This window comes from Anser cygnoides, chromosome 7 (genome assembly GCF_040182565.1).
Source record: "Anser cygnoides isolate HZ-2024a breed goose chromosome 7, Taihu_goose_T2T_genome, whole genome shotgun sequence".
In the NCBI taxonomy this organism is placed as follows: Eukaryota; Metazoa; Chordata; class Aves; order Anseriformes; family Anatidae; genus Anser; species Anser cygnoides.
Window position 1 is genome coordinate 609,827 of NC_089879.1, and position 15,833 is coordinate 625,659.

A 15,833-nucleotide genomic window follows, 5' to 3' on the forward strand; every position below is an offset into this window, starting at 1 on the left:
CTTCCTACAAAGTCAGGGGACATCAGCTGTAGAATGCTGTCCTCTTCCTACTTTCCCCCCTTCCTCTAGTGAGTTTTTATTGCCCTCTGAACAGAGGAGCAAGCCGTACATTCTCTCCACCAGCAGCTTCTTGCACATCAGGTGTCAAACCCCACCCCTGGGACTGGACAGCATGCAGCACTACAGCGCCAAGCTGAGGGAAGCACCTCCTGTGGGGAAGAGAATAAAAGGAAGGATACAGGAAAAACAATCATGGAAATAAAATGTAAATAAAGTTGTTCTACATTTGAAGTGTACTTTTCAGTTTAACATTAAGCTTTAACATTAAACAGAGCATTTGTGATTAAAACCCAGAATGGTCTGATGTGACTAAAATATACACTGCAAGGCCAGAGAGCATGTAAATTATGAAATTAGGTACCTACAACTGTAGAAGAGCACACACTTCCTCATATTAGTAAAATTACAAATGTCTGCTTCAAAAACTGGGGACAAATGTTGATATTTTTTTCCCCATAGGATCTTCATAAATCTGTAGAAGCTTTGTTGAGATAAAGGTGCATAGGAGCTGAAGAAAACACCTTCCAACACTTTGCACCACAAGTATTCTAAGAGAGACAAATTCCACCGTCAGTTAAAGCAGATTTATTATCATTATAGGCTTCATGTTGTTAAATGCAGTCAGGAAGGCTGAGAAGAGGAGATCTTTGTAATTCTCATCTTATGAAGTAAACATTTCATGCTTTAACAATTCCAGGCACTCAGAATTTCCTATTGGAAAATATATTTTTAGTTTGCATTCCTGGTGAATCCGGTAAAAACTCTCCTGTGAAGGCCGTAAAACGATACTCCTGGAGAGGAAGTCCTCTTCTGAGTTTTGCTAGCTTGGTCTGTAGGTCTTCAACCTTTGATTTAAAAATAAACAAATAGCGAATGGGTATATAATTATATACAGTTATGAACAGAAAGCACTCCAGTTCACCAGAACTCACACCACCTCTAACGAAAAAACTAGCTCTCGCTGCTTCTGCTGTTTACAGCAGTGGTGGTAATTTCTCCCTCTGTCCTGCAAAATCCTGTTTCACGAGGAACTGTTACAGCAGAAGTCAATCAGGAGATCGGATTCCTTCACCACTAAGTGTTGTCAAGACTCTTGAATGTATATTTGGAAAACCAAAGGGCAGATTCCCAATGGAAACAGTAAAGGCAACCAAGCCTTCTTGAACTGCAACCACATCCCACCTGGAGCTGTGTAGGACCAGCGCGACCAGACAGAGCCCCCCGAGAGTGCTTGGGGTCCGCAGTTCAGGACGCGCGGAGCCCCTGAGAAGTCCACTCCTAAATGCCCTGGCCGTGTTGTCATCCCTGACTCTTGTACCTACACCTCGAGGCATGAGCTCCATTTTGGGAGCGCACAGTTTGCGTTTTGCTGTGCGTAATGTTACGGAATGCGGGTAATTTTAGAACAGTGTCATGATTTCCTGGCATAGGGACAGACTTTGCGCACTACGTGTAACTTGTTTGCCCTGTTATGTATAGTATGGAGAATGTGCTTTGTGTGCACTACAGCACTGGTTTTGAGGCCAAAAGGTGCTTTGAATAACATTAGAATTTCCTTTTCCTAAAAATGCAGGTGCTATAAATTGGTGCAAACACTGTAAAAATGAGGCTATGAAATCCACAGCCTTTACGCCATCAGTTTACACAGCTACAGCTATTTGCACATTTCCAATTTTTCTACCTAGTGACTGCTAGGAATCCTCAGGACATGGAACCCCATACTCAAGTGAAAGGTTCAAATGCAGCTGGCTGACAGCAGGCACAAGTTTCTACTACCATGTGAGGAGCTGTGAAGGAACTGCCTTTTCATGGACTGCTGCTCCTCTTTGCAGTAAGAAACAATTTTGGAGTTGTTTCATATTCCCTGTGCATTATAAAAGGTGTTTATTACTAACACTAGTCTTTACTAGGGAAAGGCATTGCCAAATTTAGTACTCACCAGTACTAAATAGATACCTCTACATCTAGATACCTCTACAACATTAATGAATTTGATTTCTTGCTTGATTAGAATGCATGATAAGTACACAACATACTGTGACATTCGGAAGAAACATATAGAACATTTGTACTTGCTCTGCCCTCAGTAAACTTATTTCTAAGACAGCTTCCTTTTTTGAATCTGACAAAATCCTCATTTCAGCAGGTTACACGGAGGCAGGCAGAATAGAAAGGAGAAGAGAAAGCAAAATGAGAAGCCCCACCGCTGGCTATTTGGTCTCTGTCGAGTAATGCCATTTAAACCCTGCAAAAGCTCAGTCACTATCTAGTGACCTCATACAAATGTGAATCAAACCAGTTTAGGCTCTCGAGGCAAAACTGATTTTGAGTGGAATGACTTGATTATGCACAGAAATCAAACTAAATGCAAAACACTGACTCATTTTATTGAAAAATGTATTTTGACCAGCGACATAGTTTGGAAAGCTGAAGTAACACTTTCAGTTGAAACAAAATAATCCCTAAAAATGTTGCAATAAACAAATAAATGTTACACCTGCACTAACTTTAAGGACAGCTCTCAATTTTTCTTCCTTAGAAGGCAGGTGTAGATTTATGAGTCCTCTTTCCAATTGTAAATGGATAATTATGAATTTCAACTTTCTGCTGCATTAACCACTTGCATAGAACAGCTTGCACGGGACGTGATAAAAACCATCATTCTTGTCCAGTGAGTTGCATATTAACCTTTGGCCATCTCTTATGCTTTTCTTGATTTCTGTCTTCTGTCTTAGAATTCTGGCTTTACTTTTGAAAGACTCAAAGTGCTACAAATGTTTAGACCTGTTCATATACGTACATGTTGTGTGCATGTACACACAATTTTAACATAAACAAAAATAAATGTTCCATTTTTGATTATTTTAGTTTTAAAATATTTGGTACCTGAGATTAACTTGTGAAATTAATGAAATGACAAATTTACAATGGCTAATAAGCGCAGAGCACTACTGCATTTACTGTAGTTTCCCCCAAAAGAGAAGATGCTCACCATTTCCAAGTCCTGCTTTTCCTCTGGGGGTGTTGCTCTTAATTTTTCTCTTGCTTTCACCATTCGCGTGTGCCATTTGAGGCCTTGTTCCATTTTCTTTTCTCTGAGGGATCTAAGTAAACATGATGGAAATATTATTTCAGTTCCTTTATAGTCATTGAGCCTTCTATTTCTGGTTTCAAGTATTTAACACATTTCTTCCAAAAGTATTTGCACGATGGGAAGCAAAATGAATGAAATCTTGTGGCCTCGCCTTTGCTAATATGCACGTGTGCCCCATGCGGTGCTCTTACACTACTGTATCTTACAATACTGCGATCCCACACGGACCTTACTTTAATCTAACCCTTGCCTCGTTCAGTCCATAAGCTCAATGGCACTCTGGGAATAGGCCAGAGTGTGGTAGTGGCACAGACTGCTTTTGGTGGATCCTTTGCAGAATTGCTGTAGAAGCTGGAAGACTTTCAGTGCACACAGTGCCACAAAGAATGGAAAAGGGAACAGCATATGGTCAAGGAAGCTGAATGAGGTCCTGTAATTCAAAGTGCGTGACTGTGGAGGAGACACTGATGGGGAGTTCAGCTTAAACCAGAAAGCAAAACTAAAGGAAATGCTGCGGAAGGCATGCTAGCAAAACAAGAGCTTGAAGAGGCAACGGAACTGTGTCCAGTGCGAGTGGTCGAACAGTCCATAGCATATATAAGCTACTTTTCAAAGGTCTTGCCTGTAAACTTAAAATCGTGCTGGGACAGGAGAAATACAGGAAAGGAGTACTGTAGAACAGCCCTTCCCAATGTACTGAGATACTCATGCAACCGTGAAAGGCAATACGAGAACAGGACAGAAATTTCAATGACTGCTAAATTAACATATTTACAGTACTTTACTCCTGTGGTCATCAGACCTGTCTGGCCATAGCCGTGGTATCTGTAACCATCTCTTCCACATTATGAGAAGGTATACAATGCAGCGTATTGTTACTTGAAGCTGATTAAAATTTTCCTCGACTTACAGACATTTGCATAGTGGTTATGCCCCGAGAAAGTATCTAGCGGGGAGGATGATGGTATATGCATCAACTGGAACGTGCTTGTCCAGTTACTCAAGTTACAGCCCCATATAAAGATGGACTAATTTTTAGGAGTGCAAAATGGAATGAAATGACATCTTTGAATTAGGAGAAAAAAAATCTCAGAACATTCTAAGCTTTCCTTATAAAAGTTAAAAACAAATAGAAGAAAAAAACTTAAATTGAAGACTTTCCAAAATCGTATCAGGTATTATATATGCTCTTAAAAATTTGGAACATGTTCACATTTCTCCCCTCTCTTCAGTGTGTGTGAGTGTGCGTGTAACCCTCAAAGAAGAATGATTTCAAGTATTTTCCAGCTCAGATAAGTACGTACATTTATAATCCAGGCCAAGCCTTTCAAGGTTAGGCCATCAGCCAGTTGAGATTTGTTTAATTCATTTTGCAAAAAGGATCACAGGTACTCAATTTCTAGTCAGCCCCCTGGCTCACACTCATTAAGTGTTTTAAAATATATTAAGATGATATAAAGGTACTATAAAATAGTTGTTTTATCAAACTAAATTATTGCTATTAAAAGATAAGAATTGTTTCAACGGTATGCTTGCCTGGGTATTGCATTGTAAGGGAAGGAGCAGGTGCATAGAGCTCAGGTACAAGTCTCGAAGTGCTAGTGATTTTATTTTTTTTTAAATAAGCTTGGAATTAACCTGTATTAATTTCTCTTCTTTTTTAGTCACAATTTATTGATTAGGATTCTTGTTGATTTTACTTCACAGAAGAGAAAATAAATAAAAGCTTTCATAACAGCAAGTTAGCAGATGCCATCAATACCATTACCTAGGAACAGTTCATAACTGTATCTTTTAGCACTAACCTTGTAGTTTCATCTTTTACTTTCAGCAATCCTTGTTCCGTTTTTTCAGGTGTATGGTCCTTCTGTTTCTCAGGTCCCTCTTTCATGGCATAGTAACTGATGTTATCAGTACCATATGATGCAGTTTGGGGCATCTACAAGAAAATAAAATGCTAACACATCATATGGAAACGTTAGCAATTTGAAATCGGTTTCATATTGAGACTAATGCTGTAAAGGCTGCTGTCATTTGCAATCACTGCCAGTGGTCAGTGACTCGGACAAATGTTCTAACTGCCTTCTGACCTTTTCAGGCAACTCAGAGGCAATGGTAGCTTCTGAGCGGTCAGGTGCAGCTTACGGGGAGCATGATATAAAGCTGTAAAACACCAAAGGGATGATTCTATGATATATTTTTCCTACTTGTTACATAGCATGAATATGTTTACATTTCTGTAGGAGGGTTTAACAGAGAGTCCAGGACAGCAAAAGCTGAAGCTGTGAGAAGGCTTGGTTTGAATACCGTCTCTTTTTATATGTATCTTCTCTGTGGTAAAGAAGTAATTGCAAAGTAGTTTTCAAAAACACAGCGAATGGGTGAAAACTGAGCTCCCACTGTCAACAAGACCCAAGCGCATAACCTGTGAGTAAATTGTTCAAAATACGGTAGATGTAAGAGTTCCAAGAAACACTCTCTCTTTGAAAGTCACACAGAGATTTAAGTGTTTCTGTGTAACAGTTAACGTAAAGCTAAGGCAGGCTAGAGATAAGCCTGGTAAAACATTTCATGAGCAGGATAACAGGAACCATTTTTTTTTTATTATTATTACATCAGGTGGCAAAGGCAGAAAAACTTTACAGAGCAAAATTGTGGTTTTAACAAAATTTTGATAAAACCCCACTCCTTCCGGAAGGCCAGCATCCAAAGCCCTATTTTGGCTAGCTACTGCCTGCCCTTTCGTCTGTGAATACCTGCGTGATGCTGCAGTTTAAAAATAAGTGAACCTTCAAATATGGCATTGGGTTTTACTTTTTTGTTTGTTTAAAAAAGTCCTTGCCCTTCCGTCGAAACAGATAGTCCAAAGTAAATCTCTGGCTGGTAATAGCTTTAGGAACAAGATGCTGACATTCAGCGAGATGATTTCAGATAAGGGCAGAGTTACTGCAAACCCATCTTCTGATGAAGGCCTTTCAAATAACTTTTATAAAAGTAAAAAACCCAACCTATTTTTGAAGTATGTGCATTGCAATAGATAAAGGAAAAGAGCTCCTACTTTTTAGAAGTTTTATAGTTTTATGTTTTCGGTGGAAAATTGTTTCTGATCCTAAAACCACTGGCTTATTGACAGGGACGAAGTGCTTCACTACCAGGAAGTGAGAATTCCTAGATAATCATTTTGTTATTCAATCAAAAAGCCAATAGCAAACATTTTAAACATTACACATCTGTTTGCATACTTTACACTTAGATTTTGGTTAGATTACAAACAAAATCAGAAAAAAACAATGCTGGAGTGGCCTACAGGAGTTACATAATGCCTATGCTCATGAGTTTGGCTGAAGCTGGAGTCCCACAACTGAATTCTGCACCTTGTAATCCTATGTTTTTATCGCCTTCGATTAAGCTGGAACATTCACAGATGAAATGAGAATTATTTTACATTTACTTACAAGAGTCTTATTTCCCCAAGATCGGGGGTGGAGGGGGTGTAACAGAACAAATCTGTTTAAATGATAAATTCACTGCTAAATACATACTGTGGTAGATTTGAAGTATTTTATAGGCACTGCACTTTTCTTAGTGAAAAACTTAACTCCCAACTGGCTTACATAAAAACTGTAGTAATGTATAGATTTTCTTCTTCTACTATGCCGATTATATTTTACATAGTACTGCCTGTGACTATGCTTCTGTAATTGTTTGCTGCAAAGAAGTCAGTCAACTAACAGAAGTACAATATTATGGAACGAATCAATTTCCAGAACTGTCCCTTATGAATTATCAGTTAAGGTGAAGAGAAAACATTTGCATGCTTTTTTTTTTTTTTTTTTCCAACTTGTGCAAAAGCCTATTTACTTTTTGGAAAGTCAAAGTATGCAATGGCAATCACAAGCAACCATTACTCACATTTCCACACCTTTATCATAATTACTCAAAACTAGGATGAGCATAAATTCAAGACAATCCCGTGACTTTGGGAAAACTATTTTAAATTCTATTAAGTAAGGGTAGCTGCCTTGTTCCCTTGCCATCCTCCAACAAGGAGGATTTGAAAACTAAAATTTTACGTTAAATAAAGGATGTCTCTGTAATGCTCAAGGAGTATGAAACTGCTACAAAGAAGACCAGAGAACAACTATAGAAACTAAATATAAGAGCAAAGACTAATGATTGTTACTACAAAAATATGAGAACGTGTTTCACAGCTCTAATTTCAATATTTGTTAAATACTCATATAAATTGTAGGAACACAGGAGCTTCACTATGTAAGGTGTACGTTGTGCTATAGTGCCACCTCGTGTCAGACGTATGCACACACTTAGGTACCTTCAAAACCACAAACTCACATAGCATCAATGTCATTTTAAACACATCATTTGTATATCATTGTGTAAGTACCTAATTTTTTCCCCTCTTTTTTTTCCTCCCCAGAAGATTTTTTTTTTTCAGGAGAAATTAAAGAATTATTCTCTGGTAGTGAAACATTACTCTCCCCATTTAAATAAATGTAGGAACACTGAATAGAAAACAGATAAGGATTATTTAAAAGTATGATGCAAGTATGATGCAAGTATGATACTTACTCCTCCTCTTGTCATTCAAAATTCAGTTCTCTTCTATGCTAAGCAAATTTCTGTAATCCTAAAAATAATCAGTCAGGTTGGCCAAATCAAAGACCCTACATTGCGTATCGTTGCATGGCAAACCTTTGCAATCTTCTATTTGATAAACTTCAATTCAAAACAACATTTATCCAAGCACTGATGCATATAGTAATGTAATTTGACTTAGTTTCAAAATACGAGTTTAAAGAAAAGTAAAAAAAAAATGCTAGCAAGCTGGAAGTGCAACAGTCCTGTTTTTACTTTTAAAATATGAAAAAAGTTTGTGTAAATTTTGAATTTTAATTTTTCTTACACTTCTAGAAAAGCTGTAATCTGTAATATAAAGATCCTTCTTTACTGTTTGAACACCAGGTATTTCTAAGTAGATATTAATAGAATTTAACATTAAACCTGAGTAAATCTATTTTAGAATGGAGGAACGTAATTCATTTTAATTTAAAAGCTGCTGAAATTTTAGACAAAACTTGTATATATTTCCACACCTTCATAGTGAAAAGCAGCAGTATGCCCAGAAATCATGAAAACGCAGATTAAAGATTTCCTCAAAGCAAGAGAAAAACTATTACAGTTTTTCAAATTCCTTAAATGATTATCTCCAAACGCCTTACTCTATGTTATGGTTCATTTTCATAACAGAGCACTGGAAAAATGTTGTGCATTCATTTTCAGTATTTCAACTTTTCCAAAACTTATATATAAGAAACGAGAATCTAATAGCAAAACTAATGGCACAATTTAAAATAAAAATCTCTAACAAAGTTGGTTACTTCGGGGAAAAATCTTCACAGGCCTTTAATACACACCTCAAAAAGAACCTGAAGTGAGGTCCCCTCCTTTCGTACAACAGCCTTTACAAATTCCCGGCAATCCTACCAGCTTACAAATTACAGAAAATCCAGCCCACTTCAAATTCGGTTTGGCAGATGCAACACCTCATATTGGAGGCTTTCAATAATTAAAAAAAAAAATACTTAGACATACACCCTTCTGGTTTAACGCCTCCAAGTAGCTTGGTTACTGGAGCCACTACAGATTTTGAGCAGCAGTTTGAAGAATTGAGCAACTCCTACACTGCACATGGGCCTGCAGCACTTCATGCAGGAGTCATAGGATACACAGATATCTGAGAAAGGGGCTGCAAAGCCACAGACTTTAAAGTGTTGGCACTCAAAGTCCTGGCTTTCTCCTCTTAAGTTTTAAACTTAAGTATTCAGGCTATAAAGGAAATAAATCAAATTAATGGACTGTATTTGCAAACATCCTACCTTGCTATTCTCTGGTACATACCGTATCTGCATTTGTAGGTGAAAATCTAAATGTTTCTTTCTTTTCTTTCATCCACTTTGCATAGCTTTGAGAGTCCTGAAGCATTTCTTTAACGCTGAAAAAGTTAATTTACAGCAAACTTTTAAAGAGGTGATCCCTAACAATTAGAAACAAAATACCAGGAGCCTCTTTATGAAACATTAATTTACCACGGGAGCAGGAAAACTGCCAAGACCCACCATCACTTCTCACTTCAGTGGAGGAATATGGCATCAAAGAGCAGGACAAAGATTCAAACAAAAGCCAAGTGGAGTAAACCAAGTGGAGTAATTAAATTGCCCAGAGGACCGGTAACAAGGTAAACATTTCATCTCTGACCTATCGTTTAAACTTGGCAAGCTCAAATACTGAGTAAATTTGAGTGAACAAAAAGAAAAATTACACAGTTGTACCAGAAAAAATTCTATTTGATAACAATTTGACCCATCACGTTTTTAAGTTTCATCAGTAAATATCTCATTAAAACTATATTTACTCTGATTCTGAATGTCCACAGTGCTTCTCCAGTGATTTTTTCTATTTTAAGTTTCAGACTATTTCTCCTCATACTACCATTGTCTGGTATTAAACAATAATTCTTTTCCTTTTGTTTCCACTGTCTCTCTAAAACCATTTGTCAAGTATAATAATACCCAATAAATTATTTTTTTTAACAAACAATAATATACATTATCCTCAGCTTATGTTTACATGGAATGTAACAAAAAGTATGAATTAACTGAAAAGGATTTTCTACTCAATTCAATGGGATATCATGGAGTTCCATGGGCAAGTCTGCAAGAAATTTGATAGACACCTTTCTTGTTGCCTCAGAGCACCATATTCTGTAAATGAAAGCTCTCTCAAGTTTCCACTTGCAAGTTAAAATATCTGAAATTACTTCTTCCCTTATAAAAGGTAAACTAGGCAATCTGTTAAGAAACTAAGTAATGACTTTGGAAAAAACAGTGACATAATACTTGCTTTTTCCTTTGTTTAAATAAAGCTTGTTCTTCTTTCAGCTCCTGTCCTGCTGCTGATCTGCACTTTTCATCTCGCTTCGCCTGAATCGTCCTATCACAGGATAGAAGCTCGGCGAATTTATTTCTTTGTCTGGACATCCTCCTTTTAAAATGTAAAGTTTGATATTGTTAATGAGATATTGCATATTTAGTAATGGGGCTATAAATACACTCCAAAAGCAGTCTTTTTAATTTACTAGTGATCCTTTGTCAAAGCATAAGACAATCCAGGAATCACAACTAGTAGAACTTGCAACAAATTCCCAAAGCATCCTACTTCAATGAGCTGCCTAATTAAGCAGATGAGCAGTTGGTTTTATTTCAGTATAAGCATAAAAAATATGTAAATTCAAACATGTTTAAGTAATTTACCAAATGAATTACTTCATAAAAAATACTCTAAGCCCAATGACTTGCTATGAGAATAAAAAAGCAGGCATAAATTATGAATTCTACAAGATTTTTTTCCATACTGTTCTTATTCTGCTTTCAGAAACAAACAAGCACCCTATGAGAATATTGGTGTCAAAAACCGTGTAATGTATAATTATGTCTACGTAAAGTGTAGAAAACAATGAGAATTAGGAAAATGCAAGATTTCAAGAAGTTTACATTGAGGCATATAGTAAAGACAGACTGCCACCTTCAGGTTCTTTTCATGTAAGAAAAGCTGTAGGCCCAACAATGAACATATACGAAGGGAAATCAGCAATTCCACTAAAGAAATAAATAACTGCAAATTTTCCCCCTATCCCTTCAGTGCTAGTTAAGCACGTGGCTTTAATTAAGTTACAGTCAGTATCATATTGTTTTTCTGGGAGTGACATCACAGACGTATGGATTCAAACGTGAAAGGACAAGCAGTGACAGAGAGAAAACAGAAGGAAAGTTCACAGTAAATATAAAAATCCCTTTCTGTGCTTGTTTGAAGTGTGAAACCTGATGAAAAAGGCCAGCACTTAAAAAAAAAAAAAAAATTGGTCTGCTCTAGTTTACCAAAAAACTAGTTTTGAGAAATATTTTTCAAGTAACAATAAAAACGTATCTGAATACTGACAGAAAAAATCACTGCTATCAAAATACTGGAAATATCTGAACAAAAAAAGATTAGGAATATTTTTACTGTCTTCACTCTCTCCTTTATACAAAAAAGGTACTTCCATGTTTCAAAAAGGATTCACCAACAAACTCCCTCAAAGAAGGCTTGTGTTAATTGCGTATTGTGAAATATAACAAATACAGAATTTGTCAAATGCAAATGAGTTTAATGTATTATCTTGCATTTACATTTACTTATCACATTACATATATTAAAAATAATTAAAAAAATAAGATACCTGCAAGATTCTACAGTTCTTTGTTATTCTGTATTATCACATTCTCTCACGGGTACAATCAAGAAAATACAGATGGAAAAGGAATTAAATGGGAAAATATAAAAAAAGACTTAATTTTGGAGAAAATATTTACAATTACAGCAATTATGAAAAAATATATTCTATATACTTGTCATAAATACCATTTATTCAAATACGTATTTGACACTGAGTGTAATGCCACATAATAAAATGCTTTAGCATTTTCCGCTAGAAATGCAGTTTCCTATCACTTGCAAGATCCTTGTCATACACCATTACACGAAACTTAGTCACCTGCAAAGACCAGCTGACTCTGAGTAGAGCTCTCTGTTCTTTCCATGGTTTTTCTGTGCTTTGGTGAAATCATGAATTGCACTTAAACTTTGGTCAGCAAGAAATTCTTCTCTTTCATCTTTTATAATTTCTTCTTTCAGCTTCTGAAATCTTAGCTTTTCCTCTTCATTAGGCCAATCATCCGACACATCCAAACTGGATTGCAACAGTTCACTTAAGTTTAGCTTTTCAACAGGTGGTATTTCTACTGGGATTAAAAGAGATTACTGTAATCCTAAATATCAATTACACTGTCAGATTTTTATCTAAGAAAAATATAGTGTTTAGACAGTGTCAATCTAACAGAAGTGGGATTTGTTGGTCTTTTTTTTCTTTTAATATATATTTTGTTCCCTTAGATTTTTCACAATGTTTAAAGCCATTTGTATTCTGGAAGAACCCAACAGTCTATGACATGTGAGCAGCATAGTGGCCTCCTTCTGACCGATAATTTACAGATCTCAATATGGCAAACTCTTCAACCAGCATTTTTATTTTGTTTTAATAGTCAATACCAGCATGCAGGAGCTGATTCAACAGTGCAATTATGTTCAAGTGCTTAATGCTTTTGGCTTATACTTTCCACTTAACAGTTTAACAGTTTGTGTGTCCTCAACACCTTGCAGAAATCAAATTCACAGCATAGTGCTCCTATTCTTATTCCCTGAAGGTCTCTGGTTGCTTGTCCTCCGTACACACAACAACATTACGGGAACTCCACTACCGCAGGAGCCCCCTGACTGAGGCAATTCAGGGTCTGTCCTGAAACCCGCCCAACTCAGAGAGCCTGCCACCGACTCCAGGAAGTTTTAAATACGGCCCTATCACAGATACTGTATAAATGACAGTGCCTTCTGATACAGAGTACGACATGAACGACATAAAACCCTGCTTTGCACTGAAATCTCCACTTTGATGAAATTTGGACTAGTGTAATATGTGTACATATGTGGATTGAATTAAGGCTGTATAATCCCAACTTCTTCCTTTCTCTACAGTTTCCTGCAGCATTTATAGTCCCTCAGTGTAGATTTGTGTATAAATAAGTACTACATGAACCGTGCACGACTGACTTCAGTTGTCTGCATGATGAGTAGTTAAAGTATGCTCTATATATCAGAGGAAGCAAAAAGGCAAAGCAAACGGATACGTAACTGTGAACATATTACAAGTGCCCAGATGCAATCTGTGAGTCAAATCAGAAGCGACTGTAACATAACCAATTTAAATATGCAATGGAATTACAAAATCAAAGCCCATCCCAAACGGCATTTCAGGTTAAAGAAATTCAGCATTATCTCAAGCTACACCTTTGTAAGCATTAATTTTCACACATCTTTTCACAGATCTTCCACGTTTGTACGACGATGACTAATTCTGCCCTGCCTCGTGCGCCCAGCCCGCTGGCAGTGGGCAGGGTGCCCGCAGCAGCGCACCGCCCGGCAGGAGCCGCGCAGCACGGAGCTCACCACCCCTCTGGGCAGCGCTGCACCCCGGCCTCGGCTGCCCAGCAGTAGCTGCCATCTGATATTGCGGCTCTCCCTCGGCTGCCACGCTGAGATGCCACCAGGTGCACAAAGGCTTGGCTCCCTACAAACGACAGGCTGGGGAGGTTCCCAAATCCTGAAGAAGGAACGCGCTGGATTTCATATCCCTCCTCTTCTCGCATTTTAGAGAGAATGCGTTATTCCAAGGCACATCCTGTCATCCTCTCCGCATGAAGTATGTATATACTACTTCTTACACACTGCTCCCATCCAACATGAACAGATGGGCCATGTGGGAGGGAGTAAAAAACTCTTGCATATTACAGAAGGTTCCCAAACTTCATGTGCATGCCCACAGATTCTAAATATTAAAGTCCATGGGATTATTTTTCTTTAAATATACCACTACCTAAACTAACATTAAACATAACGTGATTAAGTTATAAAGCTACCCAGACCATACTTCAGATTTTTTGTCATTATAATCTATTGTGCTTGAATTAAGTAGAACATAATGCAATCCCACATTTTTATGCAGACCAAAAAAAAGGCAGAAAAAGAAAAGAAGAAAAAATGCTTTAGATCTGCTATTTTGAAGAATACTAAAAATCCACAAAATCTTCAAGATTGTGTACCAGTGAAGGGTAGTTAAAAAGCAAAATGACTAGAGTGTTTCAAGTATATTACTTATTTCTTTTGAAAGAAAGCATATAATAAATGTATATGGGAACTTGGAGAAACATGTATAAGTCCACGTTACAATAAAAACAATAAACCATTGATGGAAACTACTCTGCTAATTGCCAAGCAAAACTCTCACTTCCCATACAAACTTCAAGGGTGATCAGCTGTCATTAATTCTTAATTGCTACTGCCAAGTAAAGAGAGAGAACTGAAAAATAATACTGATTCATCTTACACAGATAAAAAGGAGACAGCCTATTTTCATAGTCTACACATCTTTAAAAAGAAAACCAAAAAACCTCTTTTGGTTCATTACTGAACTCCTAACTCTCTGCTACCGTTAGGTGTAGAGTACCTAAATATACTTAGCCAGATGTACCTAAAAGAGCACTTTCTTGTGTTTAGGGGGTTTACTTCTTTAATTTCACACAAAAGGACATTTTTTTGTTACTATCCTATTAAAAACAAAACAAAAACAAAAAAACCACACAACTTTAAGTAACAATAAAAAATGCTCCAAGATGAATTCATTTCCAAATTGTAAAGCGAATTCAGATCAGTAAGAATGTGTTCTCTACTGAGCATTTTGCCACAGTTTTTAATATTTTGCTTACCAGAAGTCCATTTGAAAGCTACAGAAAGTGCAGTTAATTGGACTGATGTATTCCAATATATTTCAACCCTGATACAGATTGCTTAAGAAAATGCTGTGATGTCCATAAAAGGCATAATTTTGAATATCCAAGACAGGATTAATTCTCATTGAAAATTAATGGTAAACATCTGATATTTTATTCTTATTCCCAGGTATTTTTCCTAGTTTGATTCTAAAGTTTTTCTGCTGCTAACGGAAATATCACCAAGTAAACACCTACATTTCGCATTAGGTCTATGTTAAAAAAAATAAAAAAAGTCCATATATTAGCCTCAACTACATTAAGCACACACAAAATTAAGAGCTTTCTTCATTTCTTCATTCTAGTACCCTTTGTAAACTAATGTAGAAGATGCTGAAAAAAGTAAGTTAAACTGGTCATACACGTTCCTATATTAAAATGTTAGTATTTCACCAGAAAAAAAAAAAAGAAGCTCAATTAACGAAGCTTAATGAAGCTCAACTGCTTCCCTGGGTCACTAATCTCCTTCCTAGGAAAAGGACACCTGATTTTCTTTTATAATGTTTTGGAAAGGCCCACGCTGGTTCCTGCAGCACGGGCAATCGTGTGTAACACAGAACTGTTAGGGTGCTTTCTGTATAACCACGAGCAAATTAAATATTAAATTAGGACTCAACTTCTAAAATAGTAAAAGAGCAATCCTGCACCGTAAGCGGTGTGTTTCAGTACACGACTGGTCTCCTTCCTAGGAGGCTGCTCGCCCGGTCCCCCGGCACCCACTGACAGCAGAGGATGGTTTCAGTCTCAGCCTGGGTTACGGGCCCTGCACGCTTCCACCGCGCCACTCTGCTCTGAGAAATTATTCCTCAAATCTAGTCTGATACTTTCTTGAGGAAATATCTAAACCAGTGTAAAGCTAACAACGTTTGTGGTCCGAGCTACGTGACTTCTCTAACGCCATCTGAATCTGCCTGCAGATTGCACAGAAAGCTCTCTTGCAGGTACAAAAGCCAAGTTATTTCACAGGGGGACAAATACAGATCACACCTTGATCCCGAACTTCACTTGAGATACTGACAACTTCAAATGTAAGCAAGCAGATTTTTACACGTTAAGCATGCTAAAACAATGTGTGCTAGTATGGAAAAATGACAAACATTAAGCACTACTACCACAGAAAAAAAATTGTCTATATAGAAAAATGCATCACTTGCTCTCAAGTAATGCTAAGATGTGGTAAA

The 15,833-nt window shown here is 37.1% G+C and overlaps 1 protein-coding gene across 1 annotated transcript in view; it reads right to left on the bottom strand.

The window, feature by feature from the left end:
- Window positions 1-634: 634 nt before the first annotated feature.
- LRRC27 (leucine rich repeat containing 27) overlaps window positions 635-15,833 on the bottom strand; it is a 28,153-nt gene continuing 12,954 nt past the window's right edge. Inside the window, exons 7-12 of the mRNA XM_048048862.2 lie at window positions 11,766-12,012; window positions 10,076-10,216; window positions 9,074-9,167; window positions 4,960-5,093; window positions 3,053-3,164; window positions 635-905 (exon numbers count right to left, since the gene is read on the bottom strand). Of these exons, the coding sequence (XP_047904819.2) occupies window positions 762-905; window positions 3,053-3,164; window positions 4,960-5,093; window positions 9,074-9,167; window positions 10,076-10,216; window positions 11,766-12,012 (872 nt within the window). The 3' untranslated portion in view covers window positions 635-761. The remainder of the gene's footprint in view (window positions 906-3,052; window positions 3,165-4,959; window positions 5,094-9,073; window positions 9,168-10,075; window positions 10,217-11,765; window positions 12,013-15,833) is intronic.